This window comes from Dufourea novaeangliae, unplaced genomic scaffold, assembly GCF_001272555.1.
Source record: "Dufourea novaeangliae isolate 0120121106 unplaced genomic scaffold, ASM127255v1 scaffold64, whole genome shotgun sequence".
Taxonomy (NCBI): domain Eukaryota; kingdom Metazoa; phylum Arthropoda; class Insecta; order Hymenoptera; family Halictidae; genus Dufourea; species Dufourea novaeangliae.
In genome coordinates, this window is record NW_015373954.1 from 1,968,635 (window position 1) to 1,994,141 (window position 25,507).

At 44.3% G+C, this 25,507-nt stretch overlaps 1 protein-coding gene and 1 non-coding gene across 2 annotated transcripts in view; one reads left to right on the plus strand and one right to left on the minus strand.

Moving 5' to 3' along the window:
* The window catches only part of LOC107186271 (circadian locomoter output cycles protein kaput), a 127,963-nt gene extending 102,691 nt beyond the window's left edge, over positions 1–25,272 (minus strand). Inside the window, exon 1 of the mRNA XM_015574102.1 lies at positions 25,202–25,272. Within this exon, the coding sequence (XP_015429588.1) occupies positions 25,202–25,257 (56 nt within the window). The 5' untranslated portion in view covers positions 25,258–25,272. The remainder of the gene's footprint in view (positions 1–25,201) is intronic.
* On the plus strand, positions 7,663–7,734 carry Trnad-guc. Its single transcript has one exon. It is a non-coding gene; the product is annotated as a tRNA-Asp (tRNA).
* Positions 25,273–25,507: the final 235 nt, after the last annotated feature.

The window sequence follows — 25,507 nt, forward strand, 5'->3', positions numbered from 1 at the left end:
ATCGACGATTGTCTTTGAATGGTGCATTGGTGTGTTATGGTTCATTCTACGAACGCCAGAATTCCCTCGACCTTAGCGACGTTTCATACACCAGACAGTCGAGAACGATTCTCGTGGGTTCTGACCAGCGAACGGCTGGTCTAGCTTCTAGGGAGACACCAGTGTCCTCGATTAGCCCAGGCTTGGACGACTGATTGATGGGCATTCTATTTTTGAGTCCTATACTCTAGGACCCAAGTACCTAGATTTTAGAAGCAAGGTGGCTCCCTGTTTGGCACTTGACTTATTCACCAGTCGCTGTGGAAGACACAGGTGGGTCAGTGTGGACAGGCTTCAAGGTCCCTTCTCTCATAGAACGGAGCATAGGTGTAACATCACCTGTGATAGGAACTTTCTTGTATCAGATATTACCGGATCCTTCTTCGGTTAAGTAAATAGGTGACGATTCTATCGAGACTGACTTCACGATCGTGGAAATAAAGATTTCAAGTAACCGGAAGTCAATCGATCGAACTCCGGGTCGGCACGGTATTATCGTTGATACGATTCGATAAAATGACAGCGGTCCGGGGCGATTACCGTGTGCACGCAACTCCCCGAATGAACTAATATGCAAGTGTCGACCTAATATTGAAGCTTGCCGGTAAATCCATCGCGTCGAAGACACGCAACACACGCGGGGGTCGTCTCTCTCTCTTTCTCATCACGAAGCCTGTAGGTATCCCTTTTTCTCGAGTCGTCGTTGCATGTGTGTGCGCAGCACACCTCTCGCAGGACGTGCCGTGGATATCCGGTGGTTGATCGATACGTCAGGAACGCAGCGATTACTCCTCCACGGGATTACTTTACCGGTATCGTGTTGCCAATCTGTGTATATACAGAGAGGAGACCAGGTGAAATTGCGTGAAACTTGCCAAGTTTGCCAGCACGAGGAACTTCGCCGAGGCTCCTTTATGTGATTACAATGAGGGAGGATCGATGACACAATAGGACGTGGCGAACACGTCTTTGGATTACTTATTATTGCACTGCTAGATTGGTTCGGTTGATCCAATAGAATTTAGTTACAAAGAATAGCAAGCTTTACTCAGCACATCCAGTCTTAAGTGGGGAAACGTTGAAAACACTTGTTCCTTGAGAATTGTAGGGATCCTCTAGCTTCAAATCATCTTTCGTCATTTAACCAGTTTCTAGACATCTCCGAGGAGACACCTCCCGACCGAAGTCTCTATCAGAAGATAATCCCAAAAGACATTCGATCCCAGGAAGACGGATCAACAGAGGCAGATGGTGCTACTCCGGCCGCGAATCGATTTCGATCTTTCGCTCTCGATCCCATAAATATCTGGCCGAGCCAGTCAGCCGGATAATTACGTATCGGGGCGTACAGGGGGCGGAGAGCGCAACAGCGTTCTATAGCGTTCCGAGATATTATGCCTATACGTAGTCGCGGCACGCTTGACCCTTTTGACACTCGGATGATATAATAATAATTGTTGCACAGCCGCAGAGCTACAGTCCCTCCCGCGGTCTCATTGGTAGAAAGTCGTACGCTGGTCGGGAACCGAGCCGTGTGTTGCTGGGAGACCGGCCCAGTGCGCAGAACGGGGCCCCGTTTAATTTCCTCGCTTCGTTTCATGCTTCTTCCGAACAAGCTTTTTCGTTTGGCCGCCGTTTAATTAATACCCGAAGGTTGCTCCTCGCTCTTTGCCACGAATTCAACCAGTCTTCGGACAATGATCGTCAACATTTTCCTTCGGTCGTGTCATATTTGCTAACTCACTTTCGATTCATAACAGCGTTTTCTTTTTACATTTAGAGATACTAACACCAGAGTATTTCATAATATGCTATCATTCGAATATAATAAACTTTTCTGTTGTTTCAAATATCGTCCATGAAACCATATATCATCCCCAGTAACTCTTACAGTAGAGCCTTAGCTAATGTTAAGTACTTTACATTACTAACATCACGAATTATCGGAGAGCTATCGAATTCTACCGATCTGAAAGCCACAAAAGAACACCGATGTTGCCTTTCATACAGCCCCGATGATGGGGTTACATATAATGTTTTGATCAGCGCGCAAACCGTTCCTGATTACATCTTATCCTAACAGGAGGAGTGAGGGAGGGGGTTCTCTTAAACTGATTACTTCGTCAAATCACAAAGGAACGCGTGCACGGCGTGTCGACAATTACCTGCCCCGCTGTTCGCCCCGTGTACGCATTCTATTTGCACGGGAGTAATTGATCGGACGAACGAGGGCCCCGCGCAATCGAAAAAGAGCATTCCGACTGGGCAGCTTCCTGCCGATGCGGTAGCCGCGGCCAGGCACGAAAATGTTTAACGCAAAACGAGTATAATGGGATCTTTGGCGAAACAGAAACGAAATAAAACCACGTTGCCGGTAGCTTCTTGGCCGGGATCGCACCGGTCTTTTAATGGGGTTAACCCCCGGTGCTAACCCCGCGCGTATAATTAAAAACAGAAAATGATCCGGGACGAATCGGGATTATTGATCCGAGCTGAACTTTACGTAGACGTTTTAAGCCGTAACGGGCCGACATCGATCTATCAATTCGTCGTGAGCGCTTCCTTGGCCTAGAACCCGAGCTGAAATATAATGCTGCCGAAACGAACTTCGTCGAATCGATGCTGCGACGACTGTTAGTCCAACAACGGGGACAATTCGACGGTCCCCAAGGTCCTCTGCGTGCATACGTTTCAATCATCCTGGAATTCAAAGTTCCCCTTGAAAGAAGCATCCGTACCTGGTCTCGAAATACGAAAGGTAGCGAAAGAAGGAGAAACGGTTTCGGGCTACCAAGCGATCGGGAGGCAACGTGGCCGGTATTCAGATAATATGCTAATTCCTTGACAGGTAAGTAAAGCACGTAGGCAGATTAGGCCCCATACTAACCTCACAATTCAGTCGAATCGGTAATGGTTATGGCCGTTAATGGCTACGTATTTCAAGTCGAGCGACGATCGTTTTACTGTACACCACCGCGCTCTGGCCTTCTCTTTGTTTCTACTCGAGACCCACGGATAGGTAATGCCCCCCCTTCGATATTCCATCCTACTGATTCGGTATGCAGTTTCGTCTGTGTGTTATCTGCTCCCACCACCGAAATCCAAATTTTTCAAAGAGGGAGCTCTCTGCTGAGAGGGATGTCTCGTTGGAGTAGCCTCGACGAGGTCAAGGGCTTCCGTGGTTGCATCCTTTTGCTCTCTCCAACGAAATAACAAACATTAGGGTATTTTCTTCGTTCATGGACGGTGAGAATCGAAGGTACAAACAGGCAACTTGTTCCAAATTACGAAAACCCACGAAGATCCATCTGGTACCGTCTTTTTTCGACCAGAAATCGAACCGATTCTTCGGACTCGCCAGCAAGAACCGAGGGCGCAAACACGACGATCCAGTTCGCGCAAGTAACACGGCCATTTGCGGTGAGCTAACAGCTTCATAGAAGGTTCGACGAGTCCCACCCGGTCCCCGTTACTGTACGAAACGACCGGGTCAAGCTCGAGCTTACGCGAAACCGAGGGAATAAGAGATAATCGGTAAACGAGCGGCAATTAGTTTCACGGGGCAGTGAGGGCAAAGGGGATAGCCGGGACGATGGAAGAAGCCTTCCTCGCTTCTTATCGGCTGTTTTGCCGTGTTTACCTTTTCGCTGTCGACGACCCGATTCGCGAGTCGGATTCGAGAGACGGTTACACGAGATGCTCGTTCCACCGATTTCGTGGCTTCGCGGAAACGAATTTCACCGCTCCTTATACCGGTGTAATTGCGCGCCTCTACTTTTGCGCGAATCTTCTTGCTGTGGATCTGTTTTTCTGGACCCCACTTCGGTAAAAAAAAACATCATCGTTGGGGGAATTGATTTCCGGACGATGAAGAATTCATTTCTAAGATTTTTCCTGAAGCACTTCAAGTTTGTTTCTTCTTAGTTCTTAATATCGCTAAACACAGATTTAACCCTAGGGCCCCTTCACAAGATATGACGAATGTATCATAGTAATGACTAGCAAGAACAGGCGTAAAGACTAATTACAGAAGAGATTCAAAATCCTTCAAATAGTGATGAATCCTCAAGTACCAAAGTCCGTAGGAAGCATTCACGACTCAAGTCACGAAATAAATTAAGATGAAAACAAAACGACGACAAAAAAATAAAAAAAAATTCTGCCACCAGAGTATCAACGACGAATGTGTCCATTTCCCTCCGCCGGGAGGAGCAAAGAGGAGAGAGAGAGAGAGAGAGAGAAAAAGAACAGAAGACAGCAACCGGGAGGAGGGAAGATCGAAGGCGAAAGGAAGCTAATGCCCGGCCGAGCAATCAGCGCCACGCGTAATGCGTATCATTGGCCGGTCCTCGTAAACACGAGCGCAAAAAACAATTATTAAGGGAAGATTGAAGAGAACGGCAGTCAAGAGGGTGCAGAGGGCAAGTCCTTTGAGAGAACGAGGGATCCTTAGCGTGAATCCCACGGTTGTGCCTGCCGCTTTTGAACCCCCGGCTGCCGTTGCGCGATCGGTGGTGGGTTTAGTGAGGCAACTGGGCTGGATCCTCGACGTGGAATCTGTTTGGGCGCTGCGCGACCGTAAATTAAAAGGAGTTCCGACCGAGCGACGTGTTAATGATGTTCCTTGACACTTGGCCTCCTGTAATTTCATAAACAATTACGTTTAATCTTCTTTGATATATAACCCATTTCTAGACCCGGTGGAATTGATTCTGATACGAACAGTCCCATTGAAGATGAAGGCAAGGTGAATGATCAATAACCAATAACACCAGTTCATAACGCGAAGGTTTCTTGGTACGTACATACATACATACGTTGACTGAGGATCATCGAAAATTAATCGAACTTTCGCAGTGGATACGAATCTTCTAGTCGTCGATCGAAAACCAGAATTGGGCGTAATTTTATTCGAATAATACATAGTAAATACCTGTTGTACCCTTTCTGGAATCTATATAGTCCTTCGTTTGATTTACAATGGCTCTTTGTAAGAGCTCGGGACTGGAGAAAGAGAACGTAATCTCTTTAGAATGACTCGTTTTTTCACGTAATCAACGGAGAAAGAACTCTCGCCAATTGGAACAGGACACGGCGAGCCGTATATGAACGCGGAAAAAATACCGTGGAGAGGGTAGGAGGGGCGAGTGCATATTTATAAAATGCAAATTCTAATTGCGGTAACAGCGACGCGAAATTAATGATTGCATTTAAAACGCTTTATCAGCGGCCGGCACATTTTAACTCACATAATAAGCAGCCCACGGACTATGGTTGCGTGTGTTCAGTCGAACGAAAAGCGCGGTCGCATAAATTTTTATTTAAAAAAAAAAAAGGGGGAAATGTCGTGCCCGAGTAGGAATATCGAAACTTGAAACCATTACGCTCGGTTTGCTGGAAAAATCATCAGGAATCACCGTCGACGACGTTGTCGAGGCGTTAACGCCAATTTCTAACTGGAACAGTCTGATATATACCCTAAGCCTTAGGACCTTAGGGTCTAAAGTCTTGATAGTATGAACGTTGAAAATCATTCTGAAGGAAGATTTGCGTCAGAAGAACAAGGGAAACATCGAAAGTTCTTCGTAGGACAGTGGAACAGATGACGCGCTAACAGAGTCACCCGTTGAAAAGAAAGCTAACAGGCGAGCATATGGTATGGTTAGCGTGATCTTTCGGGAGAAAAGGAATAAGTTTGCGTGCAGTCCAGTCAAGAGAACTTCGTCTATTATGCGGTACTTGTGCTTCTACAAACAGCATTCCTTCTATAGCCAGTGTAGTTCATCACTGACACTTGTGTCGATGATGTACTCACTGTACTTACAGAACCATTTAAGTATCTAATCTCAATTGGTTCCATAGCAACCGTGTCGTTTGTGAACAGAAGCATCTACAGTGACAGTCAAAGCTAAGTGTACACCTTGCAAAGATGAGGCTCGTGTAATACTTCTATAGGATCCCACTATTCGTCATGGTAGTAATACAGTTGGAGATGATTTAACGATCTAAAAACTTTGACTTTTAACTCAGTACACATTGACGTTGGCCAATCAGTTTTTCGACTTGATCAAGCTCAAAACGCCGTCAGAAACTAACGGAATATATCATTCACTATTAATGCCGCCAATTTATTTCGCCTGTAGACGTTTTAACGCGAAACTGGAAACCTGCAGGTGCCTCGTTACCTTCCTGTTTCCCCCGTGAAACAGGGCAGCCTAATTACTCAGGGACCCGTTCGTTAAACAGCGATAAACATCTCGACGATTAATAAGGAATACTTGTTTTCTCGTGCTACCGGTCGAACCTCCCGTGCGAGGGCCGCGCGCCGATTCCGTCCGAAAACGGCAAAAATGTGGCTAAAGGTGAGACATAAAACGGAAGAGAAGGATCCCATGGGGCCCCAGAGGCTGACGTTAATTGCGACCCAGGACGGTCGTAAATTAATTTTCCATCCGTTAAGTATCGCCATAGTACGTTGTATCGTCTGGTTAATTCCCATGGACAACAAAAAATGGGTACGATAAAGGTACGTTTTCACGTGACAGTAAGTCGTGACTTTTACGGTCATGACACTATATGTTGTGATTAGACTGCCGATTTTATGCATTTATAGCGAATAAGATTGCTTATATCTTAGTATACACAAATATTTAATAAACTCTGATGAGGTATGTGTTTCGTTTGGAAAAGAATTCTTTTTTTAAAAGAATTTCTGTTTGATAACAGTATTTGTGAAGTAGACAATAAAAATCTATATTTACATAAAAATTCACAGTCTAGTTAAGAACTTTTGTCGTCATGATAACTAGATGTTGCGTTGCCATGCAATTGGTTTACATTGCCACACAGTATCACAACAACGAAAGTCATGGCCTTCAATGTCACGTGAAAACGTACCTGGAGTGTTGCGAAAATTTCGTCCTGACAAAAAAATTTAATTCTGAGTAGTAATCGGTCAATCGCCCAACGGTAAGACCGAGATCCCAGACAGCTATACTTCTGTATTCTTTCCTATTCTGTAGTGTCCCGCCGAGACACGTACAGCACACACTACCAACCTCGGAACTCTTGAGGTGATGTAATTTACGATATGACCCCTGACAAGTGATTTGCAGACGTCTCGGAGAGGAGCCCATGAATGACTTTACGGTTAATAACGTTCTACTATTTACGTTCCTCCAGGCGTATCTTCTTATTTTCCTGTGATGTATCGTGAGAAAAAAACTCGGACGGTTGTTTGCTTTCTCGTGATATACTGTGATACATTCTGTGTTCAGTCTGTTTGCCTTCGTGAACTGATATTTGAACGATACTGACCTATTATTTACAAAAATCGACGTTTTAAATTACAGTAATATATTAGTTAATTATAGTTTAATTAATATAACGGTGCCGTATTAACTGGTATTTAAATATTACTGCGAACCTAACCTCTCTGTTCCTTGGAGTCAGACGGTAATGGCGACCGATCATTATCGAATGATATAAGAGACTCTATTTAGTGATCGATGAAGCTGCTAGATATACCCAGATGTTTGTACATCAAAATATGGATAACGATAATGTAACTTTCTTAATATTGTGAATTTTTTCTTGACAATTTAATGCAAGTTACTCCAAGAATCCTCGATAGTATAGCGGTCAGTATCCCCGCCTGTCACGCGGGAGACCGGGGTTCGACTCCCCGTCGGGGAGGATTATTTTTTTCATCGTTCAAACATCAGTTTTTCTTCATTATTCAATTATCAATTAATAATAATTTACGAACAGTCGACAATAATATAAACAAACCGATTTTAGATACAGTAATCAAAATCTACTGATGCAGAAAACAACTGGTTAAGTATCATGTAAATCGCGATATAATGCAATGAGCTAAGAGATACTACGTATATTAGAAGATTACAAAAGGGAAATGCACGGCCACTCGTCACACACACACACACAACACAGACTACAGGAGTGCGCCACGCAGGTCAACTCCTCGAACCTTTCTCTTTCACGACCCATTCACGACTGCCCTTTTCCCAAACCCCCCATTGCCGGTCGTGTCTCACAGCATACGTCTGCGTATACAAGAAATATTTGAAACTAAACAGATACACTCTTGAGAAATATTCGAAATCGGAGAAAACCGTATACACAGTGAGGGACACTTATATAGTTAGCGGAGACGACGAAAGTAGGCGCCGCATCGTTTCTTGGATCTTTTTAGCTGTCGACGACAAATACTATTTTACCTACATATTTATCTCTTTGTAGTACAAACAACTTTTTTTAGTTTTGATTGTTACTTTACAATTTGTCCATTGTATAGTCCAATATAAGTCAGTAGGATGTCTCCTTTTCAGTCTTTTTTCAATACCGATTGTGCATGCCTCCGTAGCTAGTTGGTATAAATATTTGACCCAGTGGTATTCCATAGATCCATATTAGTTTTATGATTATAGTACAAATAACGCCAAGATGTTACAAGATTCCATACAAGTGTGATATAACGTTAGTTAGGACATCCACAAAGAACCCTAGTGTCGCTGACAATACCACACAGTCGGTGTAAGGTTAATAAAGTAAAAGAAATTAATCAACATGCATCTGCGCTATTAAATATCGCGGTACGCCAACATCTCGTGGCTCCTGTGTTCCACTAATTATCTAAACAACCAGTGGAATTCCGACACAGCACTAATAGTCTCCACAGACAAATCGGTAAATGTCACGAAATGATTCCTCACGACTATCCGCTCGCGGTCGTCACGAAAAATTCCGGCCTGATTAAAGAGCCAAAAAATCGTCTCCCTCTAGGTTTCACGTGTCGCTAATGGGCGATGCGGTGAAAAACGAGTCGGATTTTCCAGGAGCAGGGCGAAATTTCGGTGGTAAAAACGGGGCCGAGAGAGCGCGTGTTAACCACCCGCCGGAAGTAAATTCGCCAGACGGCGAAATGCTCGGATTTCCATATCTCGGCGGAATATTTCTGTTTCGCGGGAAAAGGAACACGTGATCGGGGAAAGAGAAAGAAACAGGTGGAATTACGAAAACTTTACGGTTTGTCGAGAAACTCAGGATCATTAGAATTCTTTCCGATTGTGCATTGAATTGTGAGAGGGGAGGAAACTCGAGAGTTTCGTGTGCGAATCAAAATGGCCGCCACGAGAATTTCAGTGACAGGTAGACTGTTGAAATTCTGTTCAGTTAAAATGTGTTTTGATATTGAAATAAGTGTGCGAGTAACAATTAATATATCGGAGTATTTGTGAATAATCATCGCAGCCCAATGATGATGAAGGAAGTTGTTCCCCCTTTTCTGTCAGACAGGTAAGACCCTTCACTACCTCTATCTTAATTTGATATTTCAATTATGCTTGATTTTACATCAATCTCGATTCTACGCGCAATGCAATCCTCTTATCGTCGAGAATAAATATTAATACAAGCTGTCCACTGTGAGATAGGTAAATTACCAAGTGAAGATACATAAAGAATTAGATTTAAGGTTTCCTGACTGGCTAACGTGCACAGTTATAAATCAAATTTCAGTAATGAGTAGGTAACTCTTCTCCTTTCCAATTATGTTCCTCGTTTTCTACGAACACTTAAGAACATAATAGACGGAACAAGGGATACTGTAAAACACAACCATACAATAAAATAAGTTCTTAAGTAATCTTGGGTCTGTAGTAGAAATCAGATTTAACCACAATTTTACTCGAATAAAACAACGAAAAGCAGCAGTATCTAACAGCGTCATCCTGATCTTTAACATCTTGAGGGATACTGACACGTATGTGTACGTTCAGTTTTTCTTTCATTCAAGCATTATTTCGAAACTGTAATCGAATATTCACTAGGAAATTCTCCAACAAAAAAGGACATTCTACCAATAGATTGTCGTTAATATTTGTAAATATATTTAAATAAGTACAGCCGAAGAATAAAGAAAATATTCTTTCTAGTCTTAATAAATTGATCCCTGTATTTTCATAATAAAACAATATTTCTTCTCGAGCGAGTAGACGCTCGGCAAACCATTATTTAATCTTATTAAGTGTTTAAAGGTCAAGACACCGATCTTAGATACCGCTGCGTTTCAGCATTCGAATAATATTCAGCTCAGCTCTGAGCAACAGTAATTCACATTACACAATAGAATTTTCACACAACACTTTCACATAACGAACATGTCATCGTGTCCCAGCCCTGTATGCCCAGCCACGCAGTTCCCTCTATTAATCATCCAATATCGCAGACAACCTTAAAAGATCCCTTTGTCCGATCATTGGTATCATCAACAAGTTAATTGCACACGCATCAAGGGTACAACACTGTTTAAAGCTTAAGATTATTCAAATAAAATACTGCTCTGGTTAAAATATATTATATTACTAAAGAAGATCTTTATATTCATTTTCCTTCGACACAAGTAACTATCGATATTTTCGATGCACTACTACATAAGTAGATATCGACCCTTTTTTTCGATACAAGTTAGGAGTAAAAGTATCAATACCTTGATAGTTTATCCCTAGGCTCAGGTAACAGATCGCTGTCCACGCTCGTATGTTAGTCATCGTTATGCCGATTCCAGTGAAAATTCGACGACCATACGTGTATATGCGTGTGTGTGCGCGCGCGTTCTCTAAGGAAAGGCAATGGGGCAGGTGGCGGTACGGATAGTTTGCATATTCATCGGTTTCTCGCTTATCGGTCCCATATTATCACAGTGTGCTTAATTGACTTCAGATTCCCTCATTAGCGCTAATGGGTTAATTCCAAAACTGTTCCACCGTGAGGCGGCCCCGGGTAACCGCGAGCGAGCGCGCGAGAGGACCGTTTGTTAACTGAAACGCGACTGTTTTTTCCTTGGCGATAAACACGGATAAATTATGTTCCCTTTAGAAAGATGTACGCACCGACGACAGATAAAGATCGGTGAAACGATGATTATACTTCGCGAAACTTCGTGGATCCCGCTTCCGTTTCGTCCGTGTTACTTTATGCGCCTCTTCTTCCTGTTTTAATATTTCTCGACTACCGTTCTTTTTTTGTTTTGTTTCTTTTCGTTGTTGGTAGTCGTCTCTCAGGATCGATAAAATGTTTCGCCGTATTAAACAGAAGGGGAGAGGTCTCAATCGGTTGTGAAGAAAAACATATTAAAAAAAAAAAAAAAGAAAATACACACACGCGGCAATAAACGCGTTGCATGTTACGTGACAATGTGTCACGGAGTGAGAACTGCACAAACATATACTATACATACATACGTAACCGCGTACTATTCAGTGATAGAACACACAGCGTATAATAATTGTGCTGTAGGTATATAAAGAGCACAGAATCGTTGTAACAACGTGCGCAATGCAGCATATCGATTTAATGAAAAGCCGGCGTGTGTATCGAACGCATAAAGCATAAGTGTCGTTCGAGAAACGGGAACCTGACTTGGAGCGAACAGAAAATTTGGTTACATTTTTAAAATACATAAATGCTGGAACAAACAATATGTGAGAATAGTAAGGTACTTTATTTATTAGAATAATGGCATTTTCGTCCGAGAAACTGTACGAGAATTGCTGGATTATCAACTCCTCCTAGCTACTCTGTCCAAGGACAATGCTTACTCAGAAGTGGCTAAGGGTTGATAGGGAGGGTACTTGAGACGACTCTCTGAAATTTTAATAAATTTTTGCAGAATAATAGCAAAGGTTGACTCTTCTCCAAATCGAAAAACGTAGATCTCAACTCTCATCAGTTTTCGATATAATCGATTAAAGATTTGAAACGTTTGAACTTTTTTTGTAAATGTCATTCCCACCCAATCAAAAGACGATGTACCCACATAGTATATCACCATAAATCTATAATCGTAAGCAATAGTGCTCCAAGAACGTCATTTCGCGAAATAGTCTCGTACAAGGTGATACAAAAAAAGGGTTCGTAACTTGTAGGACAGATAATGATGAAAAGTCCTGATAAACATAGGTCGAAAAATTAATATTTTCAAATGAACCCTTTTTAATATCACCCTGTATATTTGTTTTACTTGTTTGGAAATAGTATTTTTTATTGAAAATTTCAATTGTATAATTCACTAGACTTGCAGGACCTCAAAAGAATCACCACCGAAAGTTTTCAGTTGCCCAACGTTCCAACGACGAACTTTCCCTCGCAAAACGACAAACACGTCGCGGAAGGACGGCCATGAATATTTCACAGGTTCGAGCTATAGACTCGCCCCTTAATATAGGGTTTCTCGATAAAAAGACGCGGATTGCGTTAGGGCGTCATGATTATCGGCGGCGAGTTGACACGATGATTCCCACGAACGTACTGTCACTTTGTTAGAAAACTCGGGGATGACGGAAGAGGAAGGGGGAATCCGAAAGACTGGAAAGTTCCCCGCGCGTCTATAGACATGATTAGAACGACAGACTTTCGCCGTCCCACGCGAGACTGGACTTCGTAATCGAGGATGTAATTTAAATTACTTACATCCAGACCAAACAATTTGCCGGTGAGTCGGGCGTTCTTGGTCACTCGTTGGAAAACTATCGAGCATTTAACGAAATCAAAGTTCCCTCCCTTATAACTTCACTACCATTCTAATTCCTCTGTTAAAGTATCAGTCATATCGATAATCTGGATTTCTCAAGATTTCGTCGAAACAATACTTAATATATGGGATTACCTCTTGTTATAAAAGGACCTTGATTGAACCAAATTAAAGTCCCCTCCTCTATAACATCACTACCATACTAATTCCTCTGTTGAACTGTCAGTCCTATCGATGATCCGAATTTCTCGAGTGTTCCGTCGAAATACTCACGCTGTCTAAACAATATCCAATAAATGATAAAATGTTAAGGCATCCGATAGAAAATGGTAGGAGAGAGATGTGGGAAGGGGTTTTTGTTAGAAAGGAGAGGAAAGGCCGACGGGTAACTTAACTCGACGCCCCGACATCCGATCCTCCCTATAAAAATGCACACACGCCACTCACGTCTATGTAAACAAACGGACATCGAATGGTCGAGTGACTCTCTTTTTCCGGTTAGATACACCTATTAGCTGGTATGTAGATCGTATAGCAGTCATTGCACAGTTCCTTGCAACAGGCCCCCACCTCCTTTCTCCACGGCCAGGTAAAGGTACTCCTCCTCCGATTCGCGAAACGCGACTCTTTCGCGATGGAATTCGACTCGAGTCCCCCGATCGGACGTACGGTGAACCTGAACGCGTGCATTCTACGTAGACCGTGTCTGCACACGCTTGACTCTGGCAGATATTGGGTGTTCCTGCCATTTATATCGTTGCACGTCTACTATCAAACTCGATAACAAAAATTTTCCTTGATCTTTCTGCTTAATAACTGATCGTTCGAATTGTTTGTCAGCAATGTTATATTATATTACTGGTTCCAAATTGTTTGATATTTTCATACATTAGGTAACATTTAACTCATCGTACTACTGGTCAGGTGAACTTGATCCAAACTCAGACTTTAATTTTTCATTAGAATCTTTACCAAAGAAACTCTTTGATCTAGGTGGCGTATAATGCCTGGACGGTTATTCGAGTAGCTATCCGTTGCACAGGTGAATCAGCCAGGTAAGTTGGTCGCTCGGATAAAACAAGGCGAGGTAAAAGCAAGTGTCGATCATAAATAAACGACTGTCTCGGATTGTTCGGCGCAGGAAAGCGGATGGAAAGTGTGGGTTTCGATGAAAAAGCAGAAAGCCTGACGGAAAAATCTCTAAAATGGCGACACCGGACCGGTCGCGTAACTGGCGCGTACTCGCCGCGCGCCGGCTCGACTATCATGTTGCAACCGCATCTACCGATTATTCTTAAAAGCGGCTGATTTTTCAAGCTGGTCCGTCGACTACCGGGACGACAAAAAACGATCGAAATAAACGTGGAGCCAACGAGCCGCCATTTTTTTCTCCACATCTCGTCGCCCCCGTTTCAATATATGTATGTACCTCCTTCAAGACAGGATTAGCCGAGAAATTCTCAGTACAGTGATCCCTCGATGAATGCAAACAAATTTATGAAATGCTGAAAACCTTTCCGCCATGCAACGAATGCTCCGAAATGGATCTTGATTTGTCGCACTTATCGAGGCATTAATGTACTTGCAATATTCCACGGCAATTACCATGTTTCATTACATAATAAATTTATTCTTCATTATGGGTAACTACATATCGACAACGCGCGACCCGTAATCAATTACACATTACATCCCTGTTTAACCGTTCGATTCACTTTCATTACCATGTTTCTTATTTGCTCAGGGCCGTTCAATTTATTTCCATCACGGGTTATTTACTGAAAAACATATCGATCCCGCCTATACGTATATGTATCCCGATCACGGAGTCTCTTCTTTCGTCTGTAATTTTATTAAATAAATCAAGTCGATCCAGTGACGGGGCGCGGCTGCCGGAAACCGGGCTCGCTGCTCTTCTGTTCCACCTGCCATCGAGGACAGGCACGCCTGAAATTATGCTAATTAATACCGATCCGAGGAGCAACAACAACAACAACGACGACGAGTAAGAAAACGAAAAAAAAAAAAAAAAAAAGACGAGGCAAAGCACAACAAGCAGAAAGCGGAAAAAATTGAGTCGACTCGCCCTCGAGAATTTATATGAAAGTTCCCCACCACCACATGTACAACATTGTCCTGTAGGCTGTTCTTTACGATTACACGATACACCAAAAACATCAAGTAGGCGTTTACACTTAGAAGAATTCCGAAATTATGGGATCGTTGAAAACGGTGTTTCGCGGTGCTGACTACTTCCCTGCCTGTTTCACTCACTCTCTCTTTCGCCCTCGGTTCAGAATGATTCAAGGGCACGCGAGAAAAATAATACGAGCCACGTTAGCGAGGTCGTAAAAATGGGGGTTCTTTACTTTAATAAAAAAACAATTCATCCTTTTCCTGATCTCGAAATTCTAGAAGAGTTCATTGTTTCTAATCTTCTAACACCTCAAAGAACCCTTCAATCAACATATATGTACCTCACTAGGGGTCCTCGCCTTTGACAAGAAGACAGTTCATCCTATTCCTAATCTCGAGATTCAAGAGAGGTTGTTACTACAATTTTAAAGCCCAAAAAGCCCCATCCAATCTAGACATTCCTCACCAGGTACTCTAAATCTAGACGCACTTACATTTTAACTTGCTACCAACCCTTCATCTACGGTACTACAACTTGCACCCCAAACTGTCTATACACGCCCACCCTAAGTCTCCTTGAAACTTCACTTTGCCACCACCTCGAGAAAGTTTTCTCTAATCAAATCACCTGCTTTTCAAAACGACCTAGAATCTCTCCCACGAAGCTTTCCACCGATCCAGCCGACGTTCAATCCTCCCTCAGAGGTTCGCAACACACCTACGGTAATGCCATAATAATCAGTATCGCCAGGCGGCAACTACAACCCGGCCGGTTAAAATAAACGCCGCGAAACACTATCGACGTACTGCTCTATGCAATAGCAGAGAGAAAATCACTCTTTCTCTGGCTCCGAGGACTTCACCTGTTAGGGTACTTGCTACCGATTTCGCGCTACGTGCCAGGGCCAACACACTCTGCTCTGGCTAGGGTATTTTGATACCCCGGCGCGCGGTGATCGCGAGCGTGTTATTACCCCGCCTAGTGGCTAGCTTCGAAGATTACACGTCTACGGATCGGCTGGGGCCCGGACTGAACCGGGGTCTGCCTCGAATTTGTAACGGCGATTGCGCGCCGCCACTTGAATTTGCATATCACCCAGGAGACAAGTCTGGTTTCGCGCACCCGGGAGAGAAGTCTTCATTTTTGACTCGGTGAACAGACGCTGAACGACGGTCTATTGGGTGTCTGAACACCGACGTTCGACTAGGTTGAAAACGTAGGAGGGATAGAGGATCTAGGAAGATCCTCTCTAGGTTATCAATATGACCGCTACCGCTGCCAAGCATTCCTTTGTCTCGAAACGATCTAGTTTAGGAATGTTCTATAACATATATAGATATATATGCTATATACTAACAGCCTAAAGTATGGGAGCAGAGTTCATGATTGATAGAACAGTAATACATTATTGCTTTACCTTCATTGACTCTTTGTAGAATAATATTTTCCTCCTTGTTCAATTATCAAACCTGGTATCATAGTTTTGGTCGTTAATGTAGTTATACATCGATCTTCTGAAAAATCGAATCGGAATCGAACATCCCTAATCTAGTTTGACCATGCTGAATCACAAATGACGATGGAATAGCGACAGAAAGCTTGCAATGTCCAATTTTCAAAATCTTTTTATATGATACTATCCTCGATTCGGTCCTCGTTTCTAAGGGCACCCGAATTAATCGGTCAAGATAAATTCTGCAATCATTCGGTGTTTATTACGCATAATTACGAAATCGTATCGCGACCTACACTCATGTAAGTATGTGCAAATCGGTCCTTTAAGCAGCCGATCCACCAACGTATCGTAGCCGCCGCGTATCCACGGTCATTAGCATAGAAATGATACGTTGATGATCGTGCGCGCACGTCCATATTTAGTCGAAATTCCGCGCGCGACAGAATGCGTACATCGGTTATTTACCGCGATTTCTGACCGGATCCCGAACCAGCAATTTCACGGCAATCTGTAGGCGCGTCTCTCTCCGGTTTTCGATTAATTAATTCCCCGACCGTGCATGGTGATTCCCGCCTACCCTGTCGTCTTCGGCGAGCGAGAACATTTATCGTATAAACGGTTTGACACACTGTCATTCCGATTTTAACATTTAATTCGTAGGCCGATCGACCTTAATGACGCGTCACGCGAAGTCGCAGGCTCGTAGTCGTGAAAATTGCGTGTTTTTCGAGCGAAATTTGGTGAACCGTTTATTATTCCGTTAACCATAACTTAATAGAAAAATTGTTCCACTAAAACGTTTCATTTTTACGTTGTGCCCACCAAGAGCCAACGAATCAGAAAACCTTCAGCGCTAAACAATCGCACTGCTGCATTGCAGTTGGCCGGTGACTTTGATGCATGGACGAGCGCAAACCTTTTTCAATAATTACAATTTATCACCAACACTAGCTTCACTGGGCACCTAAAAGTAGTGATAGGCGATACAGTATCGTAACGTTACGATATATTACGGTGTCGATACTTAACCCATAAGTATCGACATTTCGATACAATTCAAATGTATCGCAATCACTACCAGAAATGTACTTCATGCAAACGATGCACCAGAAAAGAAACCAATTGCACAACATTAATCTCTTCCAATGCGATATACATTATTCCGACGTTACGGTAGGTATACAGAGATCGGTTCGCAAGGCCACAAAACCGCTCGTTTCCAAGACAGAACGCTAAAGACAGGCGTTCGTTATTTCGCGATCCCGCAATTCCCGCGGTTTTCGATCCGTCCGGTTAGAATGAAAATTCGAACGCAGAAGCGTAGCATGCACCACGGGGCGAAGATAATGAACCCAGAAAGCCATCACCGGGGACTACCCTGTGTTTACACGGCGAGGTGGTCCGCCCCGCGAGCATTAGAGCTCTATCGTTGCGCCGCCCAATTTCGCGTTCCCCCCGAATGCAAATTCGTACCGAAACGAGCGGGATAGTAACAGCAGAAATACAGGGAAAGGATGCAAACGACGACCGATGATTGACTAACTGACGCGTACCGGTTCCCGTGTTGTCCCGAACGCTAAAAGGATAGTCCTCTCCGCCCACGAGGTAGGCACGGCGTGCACGGTCACGCGACGATGTCTCTTTCCGCCATGTGAAAATTCATTCGCAGAATTATTTTACCACGAATACCGAATCGAATAAATATATTCCAATAGATATCTCAGTGAAACAAGCTTGATTTCTCTTTTTTTCCTCCCCTGTCACTGTTCCCCAACATTCTCCTCCTTCCGGATCCCATACTCGCAGAATCCAACTGACACTAGCCAATGAAAATATATTCTTCGCTATTCAAACACTTCCTGCGCATTATAAGACCATTAAAACAATGAAACCAAGTGAAAAAATTAAATAATTTAATATGAATAACCATCTTTTTATTGACGCATACCGTAATTTGGATCCTATTACGTAAAAATTTTGATTTACATTTAAAATTTAGCACAACAACCGAATTGTCGGGATAATTTAAATAATTATGTGTTTCAATAATAAGGTAGTAATACTGTAAATTGCCCTCTATAAAATGAAACATAATCAAATAAAAGTTGTAGTACTTTCTTTCAAACTGAGTATCTTCTTCCTGCATAAGTGAGTACGAAATATTTGTCCAGTGTGGTCACACTGGCCGTCGACAACCTAAATTACACGAAATAACGGAACACAGTGGGATCACAGCTGTTTCGTTAATTATTTGATTGTACTCCGGGAAATTTAATCCTCGGGTCTTTTCGAAGAGCGTTGCTTCTATTTAACGCGCAAAAACTTCGATATTTTTCTATTCCCAAAAGACACGCATTCCTAGTCGCCCCCGATCACGGTCTAAATTCCACCGGTAATTCCGTCCCGTCCGCCTTCAACCTCGCTGCCAAACTTCCTTCTGACAGCTTGAAGGAAATCATTCCGTTCCGAAAGCCGGTAATCACGCTAGGTCGAACTTGCAAAATTGGCCGGACGCGTACGCAGCTCGACAACGATCCGTAATGTACGCCCGGTGGGGAGATGCTCCGTTTCTTCTTCTTCTTTTTTTTTTTTCACCGAAGGTCGATAATTAGCCCCGTTCCACGGCAATTTAGTCATTTATTCGTCACACAGAGAGAGAGGGAGAAAGAGTGGAACAGAAAGACTAGTTGGAAGGGGAGGGTAGATCAACGAAGACACATGACATCGGTGGTGTTCGCCTCGATCCTCCAACGTAGCAGGTACTTCCGGTGCCAGGAGGCGGCCACCTCATTGTCATTACGTCACCAGAAGCTGTCATTTGGTTTTTCAAGCATCCGTTTTTCTCGCCGTGCAGATAGACGGCTCGACGATCGTAATTACACCAGGACCACATATCAGGGAGGACGTCTTTAACGGAGATGTACATATACATATGTATATTGTATACGCGTGTTTGAATGTAGAATCTGTTGAATGGTGGAATTGGTGCAACTAAATTGGTCTTTTTGGATCCTCCTGAGGCGAACTCATTGAATACACACAGAGTGACTCAGGGAACGTTGTGCGTTAGATACGATGAATGATAACTATAGGCTCGTACACAAATCGTCGCTCTAGTCCTTAATTGTTCTATCTCCGCTAATTTCTAAACTGTGAAAACTGAGTCTAAGGTTGACGAAGTTTCATGTTATAAAAGCAGGAAGGTACTGAAATAATCACTATAGAGACGTCCCGAACGCGGATCCGCGCCAGGACAATAATCTTATAGGGAGAAATTTTTCATTGTAAATTCGTTTTTTGCCCGAAGCCGAATCGATACCGACAATATTGATATTTTACTCCCGATAGATATGTGTTATACTCTGGGTATCAATACGTATCGATACAAATCAAATGTATCGTTATCACTACTGTGCATTCGCTTAAAAAAAAATGAATTCCCACGGTAGGCAGTATACGCTGAGTGGCACGATTAGTCATCCAGAAGAACACCCCTAACGCGTTCAATTCGATGATTAACGAACGATTGTTTGTGAAACCTGATTATTCAACGCCCGTCGATGTTAAGATGACCAGGTAATCTTGCGCAGATCGTCGTGAATCGGAGTAACGGGTGAACGTACGGAATTCGAATTGGCGCTCGATGATAGATCAAACACAGTTCGACAACGGGGGACCGGTCATTGTCGTTAGTGGACACGAGCGGACGATTGCTGGTGGGGTTGGGGAGAGCCGAGATGCCCCGCGCGGCAAACAAATCGTGGCTAATAAGAAGTTGATACATGGTGGCGAGCTGGAGGGGGCCAATACATAAAAATAAGATAAATTTTACACTTGGCTGGTGATGAATGGCGGGATGAATTATTGAATAGTTAAACACACAGCGCCGTACCGGGTCCGGATCGTTCCGAGCCCAGGCCCCAAAGCCGGATCGGTGCATCGTTTGGGGCCAGGGCCGGTTGTTTCGACACGAAATCTCGAGTTCCATCTCGTTTTCTATCAGTCACCTGTATTTCTCGCGATGAAACATATTTAAGGACACCTTTACTGAGGGTAACCAATGACTGTCTACTGGAAAGATGATATCTTTTTAAAGAAAATAAAACAGAGACTATTCTCCACTAGAATACAATATACATAAAGAAATCAGAGTTGCTCTTAATCAATAAAACCTAACGCGACCGAATGTGATCGGACCCCTAACCTTTAATTAAATCCACGACCGTTTTTGCATTTTTTCTTGGTCTACACACTGGTCGCCTTTCAGGTCGCCAGGAACAGCAAGGCGGAGAACGAGAACGGCGCTCGTCCGTTCCTGCGGCATAAATTCACCTGCACGTTTCACTTCGTTATGGCTCTATTCACGGTGCTGTAACCGCGAGGACGGATATTCCTTGCTGTGCGGCCCATTCACCATTGGCCGGGGGCCCCGAAGGGGCCAGCAGCCCCGATCGCGGGTGGATGATGCACCGTGCATCCCGCCGATTGTTTAATCGGCTCGTTCGCCAACCTGTATCCCTGTTCCCTTCGTGGACACTTTGTTTCACGTGAGCAGAACTCGCTTGCAACGATATCTATATACCTGAGATTGACTGAATCTTTTCAAAAGACGAATGACCGCCGGTAAAATAACCTAAACTAAGAATAAGCAAAGGTTGTTCGACTGTCAAAGATATCTTAAGAGAATCTTAGGGTCTGGACAGCACTGTCTAAGGATACGTTACTCTCTGGAGTGAGGCATCAAAATGGGTGGGATCCAGAACAGTCGAAACTTCGACCCAAAGAAGACGAGAGACAGAGGGCCACAGTACCAGGGTCGGAAGCGATAGGGCAATATGTAATGGGGCACCAATTATAAGCGTGACACGGGGCATCGTTATAATTGGATACGAGGTGTTAAATCTGTTGGGTGTGGCTGGTTACGGGAGTTATGAGTGTTCCAGCAATAATGGTCTTGTCGCGGGCTCGGAGCTATACATATCTCTCGCACGAGCGAAACGCATCACGGCGCCGACTAACGCGAGGGGAGTCTATTAAATTACAGCTTGTGCTCGCTGCGACGTAGAAAGTAGGTAAACGATATCCTCCTTCGGCTACGGAATTAAATCTTGCCCCGATCGTACGATATCTAACTCGTCGTTCCCCGTCGGGGCTGTGTTGACTCTGCTTTCCGCGAGATAAATCACTCCTGGTAGGGACCTGACCCAGGCGAAATTCATTCGCGAAACAACAATTATTCGATATATTTCGTTGTTCAACGGGCAATAACAGAATGATCATAGCTCGATTATAAATTTTAGACAGATCCTGAGAAACGTCGAGGATAGAAACTAAACTCTTCATCCTCAATTTTCTATAAACGCTATATGTATATACGTATATACGTTCATAAGAACGAAAGCTAAACTCTTAATGGACAACCGAACATCCTCCGGTGAACCACTAAGGTCCGTCCGAAGATCTTTGGCCGGCTGAATGGAACAAAGGTCTCAGAAGCAGGTTCATTACAAGGCTATAAACGCACGTTAGAAGGCCATAAGGATGCGCGGCAATTACTTAAGAACTAATCAGCCGAAACCCGGCACGACGGCTGCTGTCCATCAAGAAATCATCGACCTCTTGGTGAATGGTTCTTTAGTTGCTCTCTCGTGGCAATTTCAGAACGCGCCCCCTGTTAGTGGACCCCGTCGGTCAGTCCGCGTAATTAAAAGATCGCATGTTGCGAACGTGAAATCGAGAACTTCGACCGCTTTTTGAATTAGAATCGCGGAACGCCAATTATCGGAATGCGAACGGAGGAGAAAGAAAGAGAGAGAGAGAGAGAGAGAGAGAGAGAGAGAGAGAGAGAGAGAGATGGATTATGGATCATGAAAACGGATGTGTTTCACCGGGGCTGCATTCTCAAGCGTTAACATTCGAGAAAAGGAAAACCGGTAAATTCGGCGGAACGTGGGTTGCGCGGTTGAAGGGTCGTTCGAGGGATCGCGGAGCCCTCGAAGAAATCGAGAGCCCTTCCCTCCCCCTCCCACTTTCACGGTGAACGAGAGCGAAGCTGACAGTCGAACGAGTCAAGATCGAGAGAGAGACTGACTAAAGTATAATCAGGTTTCGACTGAGTCCGCGGCCGCGTGTAATAACAGTAATCCCTTCCTTCACCGGTAATTTGGCCGTTCGCTCAAAAACTCCAAATTATAGAAGCTGCTGTCATTAGGCAACGGCGAACACTGTGTATCGCGGGGCCACCATCTTCCCCGAACCCTCGGGAATTTTTGGGAAACTCGCCACTCCGCGCCCCCTATGCTGTGGATCGTTAGGTATCAAACACTTCGCTGCGGAGCGCGACACTTCCCGATAATTCCACTCACATTACTCTACTCAACTCTACCCACTACATCATAGCTAATGTTGGAGGATCAATTGAACTGTTTCTGTCACACGTCTTCAAGTTATCAGCCCAGTGTCAACAGCAAGAATTAAGCACAGAACCATAGCGGATGTGCAGAACATACGCATCCCTAAACACTCATTCGCCTAGAATCACCCAAGCCCGAGGGAAGGACTCCTTAGATCCGTAGGAGCTGAAGGAGCCAAGGAAGAAGCGAAGAATGAACCAGACAGATCGCCCCGAGCCATTCTCTGCCGGATAGCCCGTCTCATTCTTTCTTCTCTTCTTTATCGTATCAAAGGAAAGCAGACGGGTAGAAACGAGAGGGGAATCGTCGGCCGTACACCTCGAAACACCGTTTAAAACTCCATTATGCCCGTCCGTGATCACCGGGATCACGACGTAAGTTCGCTGTTGTGTCCAGGGCTTCCCGCGCTCGATCTGCGAACCAACCCGTCGATCGTCGGACGTGACACGTTCCCTGAATCCTTGAAGGATCAAGGAACGATCAGGGGATCAACCCTGTCGCCTTTGTTCGTTCGCCGGAGCGACTGGACAAAGTTAAACTGTGGAACAATGAAACTGTCTGGCTAGAGGAGGAGGGTCCGGTAGGATTCAGTAATAAAGTAATTTGTGCATAACACATTTTGCTAACTGTCTTGAATAGTGAATTTCAAGCTAAGGTGAAAAAAATCATGCTCTGATGGAACGTGTTCATTCGCCAGAAGAAAATGAAGTTATGTATGTACATTTTCCGTGTCGTGAAAGCCTAACATACATATCCGACGGGAAAATATTCATAATACGGTGAAATACAGATATCGACAAATGTAAAATACGTTCGAGGAACGTGAGTCATTAAAATAAAGCGGCAATGTTGGTTTAAATTACCCTATCGGTCGATTATGTCACGCGTCTTTTTTATGCGCCTTGCCACCGCACTCGCGTTATGAATATGCATCCCGGTTTGTTGATAAACAATCGTAATTATAATTGTAAAACTCGGTCGATATCTTTTTTCCTTGGCTTTGTAAGCTGAACGTAATCTTTCCTGAGTTCGAACTTAATCGATCGCGCGGGAACTCATTTCAAACTTCGTGGACACTTTTGTCTATATCCCGAGATCGTCCTGCCTCGTTGACCCCCAACCTACAAAAATGGCGGTCTTGCGACGCAACACTACGAAACACGTCTTACCGTGCCACCCCCACCTTCCGCGATTCCTATTCTCTCCCCCCAGGCAGTGTGTACAGTGGACGCGATAAAAAGACAGAGAGAAAAAAAAAGGAAGTTAACGCTCATTCGGGTATATCTCAGCTAATTACGAGCAACGTATGCAAACGATTCTAGTAAAGTTCAGACGGATATTCCTTTGCCACAGGGCGGTTCTGCCCTCTCCCCTACACCCCCTTCCTCGCAATCAGTGCCGCACTCCGTCTCTGTCAGCTTAGCACCGGTTATCCCCGGTCTATCTTTCTCTTGATGTATCGAACATTATACACGTATATGTATCGTGTGTCCTGCGCACCAACGCGCTATACTTATGCGCGTCTGATACCCCCGCGCAACCAAGTGTCGCGTTCAAGCGCACGTGCGTTCGCGTGCATTTCCGTGTTATGGGAGAAATTCAGAATCGTGGATCACACTCGCTATCCCAGATATTTTCCTTGAGTATCTTGCCATTTCTTGGAGAGCACAAACCTCATCTCCAAAGAATAGATAGCAGGTATATTTCTCTGTTTCACGCAAGATGAATGTAGAAAGTTTCACCCCTATGTTTCTATTTGTCTACAGCACTCGTCACTTCAACAAGTTACAGAAGATCGTGTTAATTGCTCAAGTGTCCACTGTGTAGAATGCTTCCAGCAATGAACATTCGACACACCAGGTGTTTTAATTGCTCCTAATCAGATGGTCTGCATTTCACTTGGCTTCGTGTAAAGTCAAAGTGGAAACTTTGCCTTAACCTTCAGATAATTAATGGAGATCTATACAGTGTGCTCTTTCCTTGCACTTGCCCTGCACTCTTCCAATCCGCCCACACCGGTCGGTATAACGGAATCTAAAATACTTCCACCCGTATTCCACCTTGAGCGGAATAATGACTATTCCCCCGCTACGAGTACTAAATTTATGACCTATAGATGCATAGCGTGTCGCATTAGCGCATAATCAATAAGACTCCATGTGAAAAACACCGGCTACATGCCCCTCTGTCCAAGAGTTGAATCGGATGAAATGGTACGTCTTTGAAGCGGCCTGGCAGCGTTAAGTCTGGCACATCGGGGCACGCTTTACACCCGCAAACACCCTACCCCCGATCCCATTAGCACCGGCTTTAGTCACATGAATTGTATATGCACCGCGTCACGATACTTCGTGGCTATCGTTTCTCTATTCAATGGCTGACAAATTAGCGCTTTTGCGACCCCCACTTTCCTTCGACAATTTTCCAACGTGAACGCGAGACAACGTGTAATCGAGGGAGAGAGAATCGCTACCGCCTACTCTAATCATTCTTATCATTAACTTCTTTCTCCACCACGTTCGGTTTCTTTTTATTCCCAGCCACAAACCCGCGAGGGATGTTCAATGAAGTATTCGTAGCGTATTATAGGGTATACCACCAACCTTTTCCCATTCCGACGTCTTCGTTTGGTGGCATAAACGGTTCCTAGTTGGCTCATCGCGACCGGGTTGTTGGGTCCCGACGCCGTGGTCGGTGTCGGCACCGGCGCCGAGGTCGGCGTCATCGCGGGATCAACGACGTGGGGCTGAGGGTGAGAGGCGGTCAGGGCAAGCTGTGATCCCGGGGGATAGCATGCCGACGTCACGTAATCCGTCGCGGCCGCCGCGAGGGACGCACTCGCTGGTCCACAAATCCCGGCGACCACCCCCTGCACACCACCCCCGACGTTGCTCCCGCTACCGCCGCCA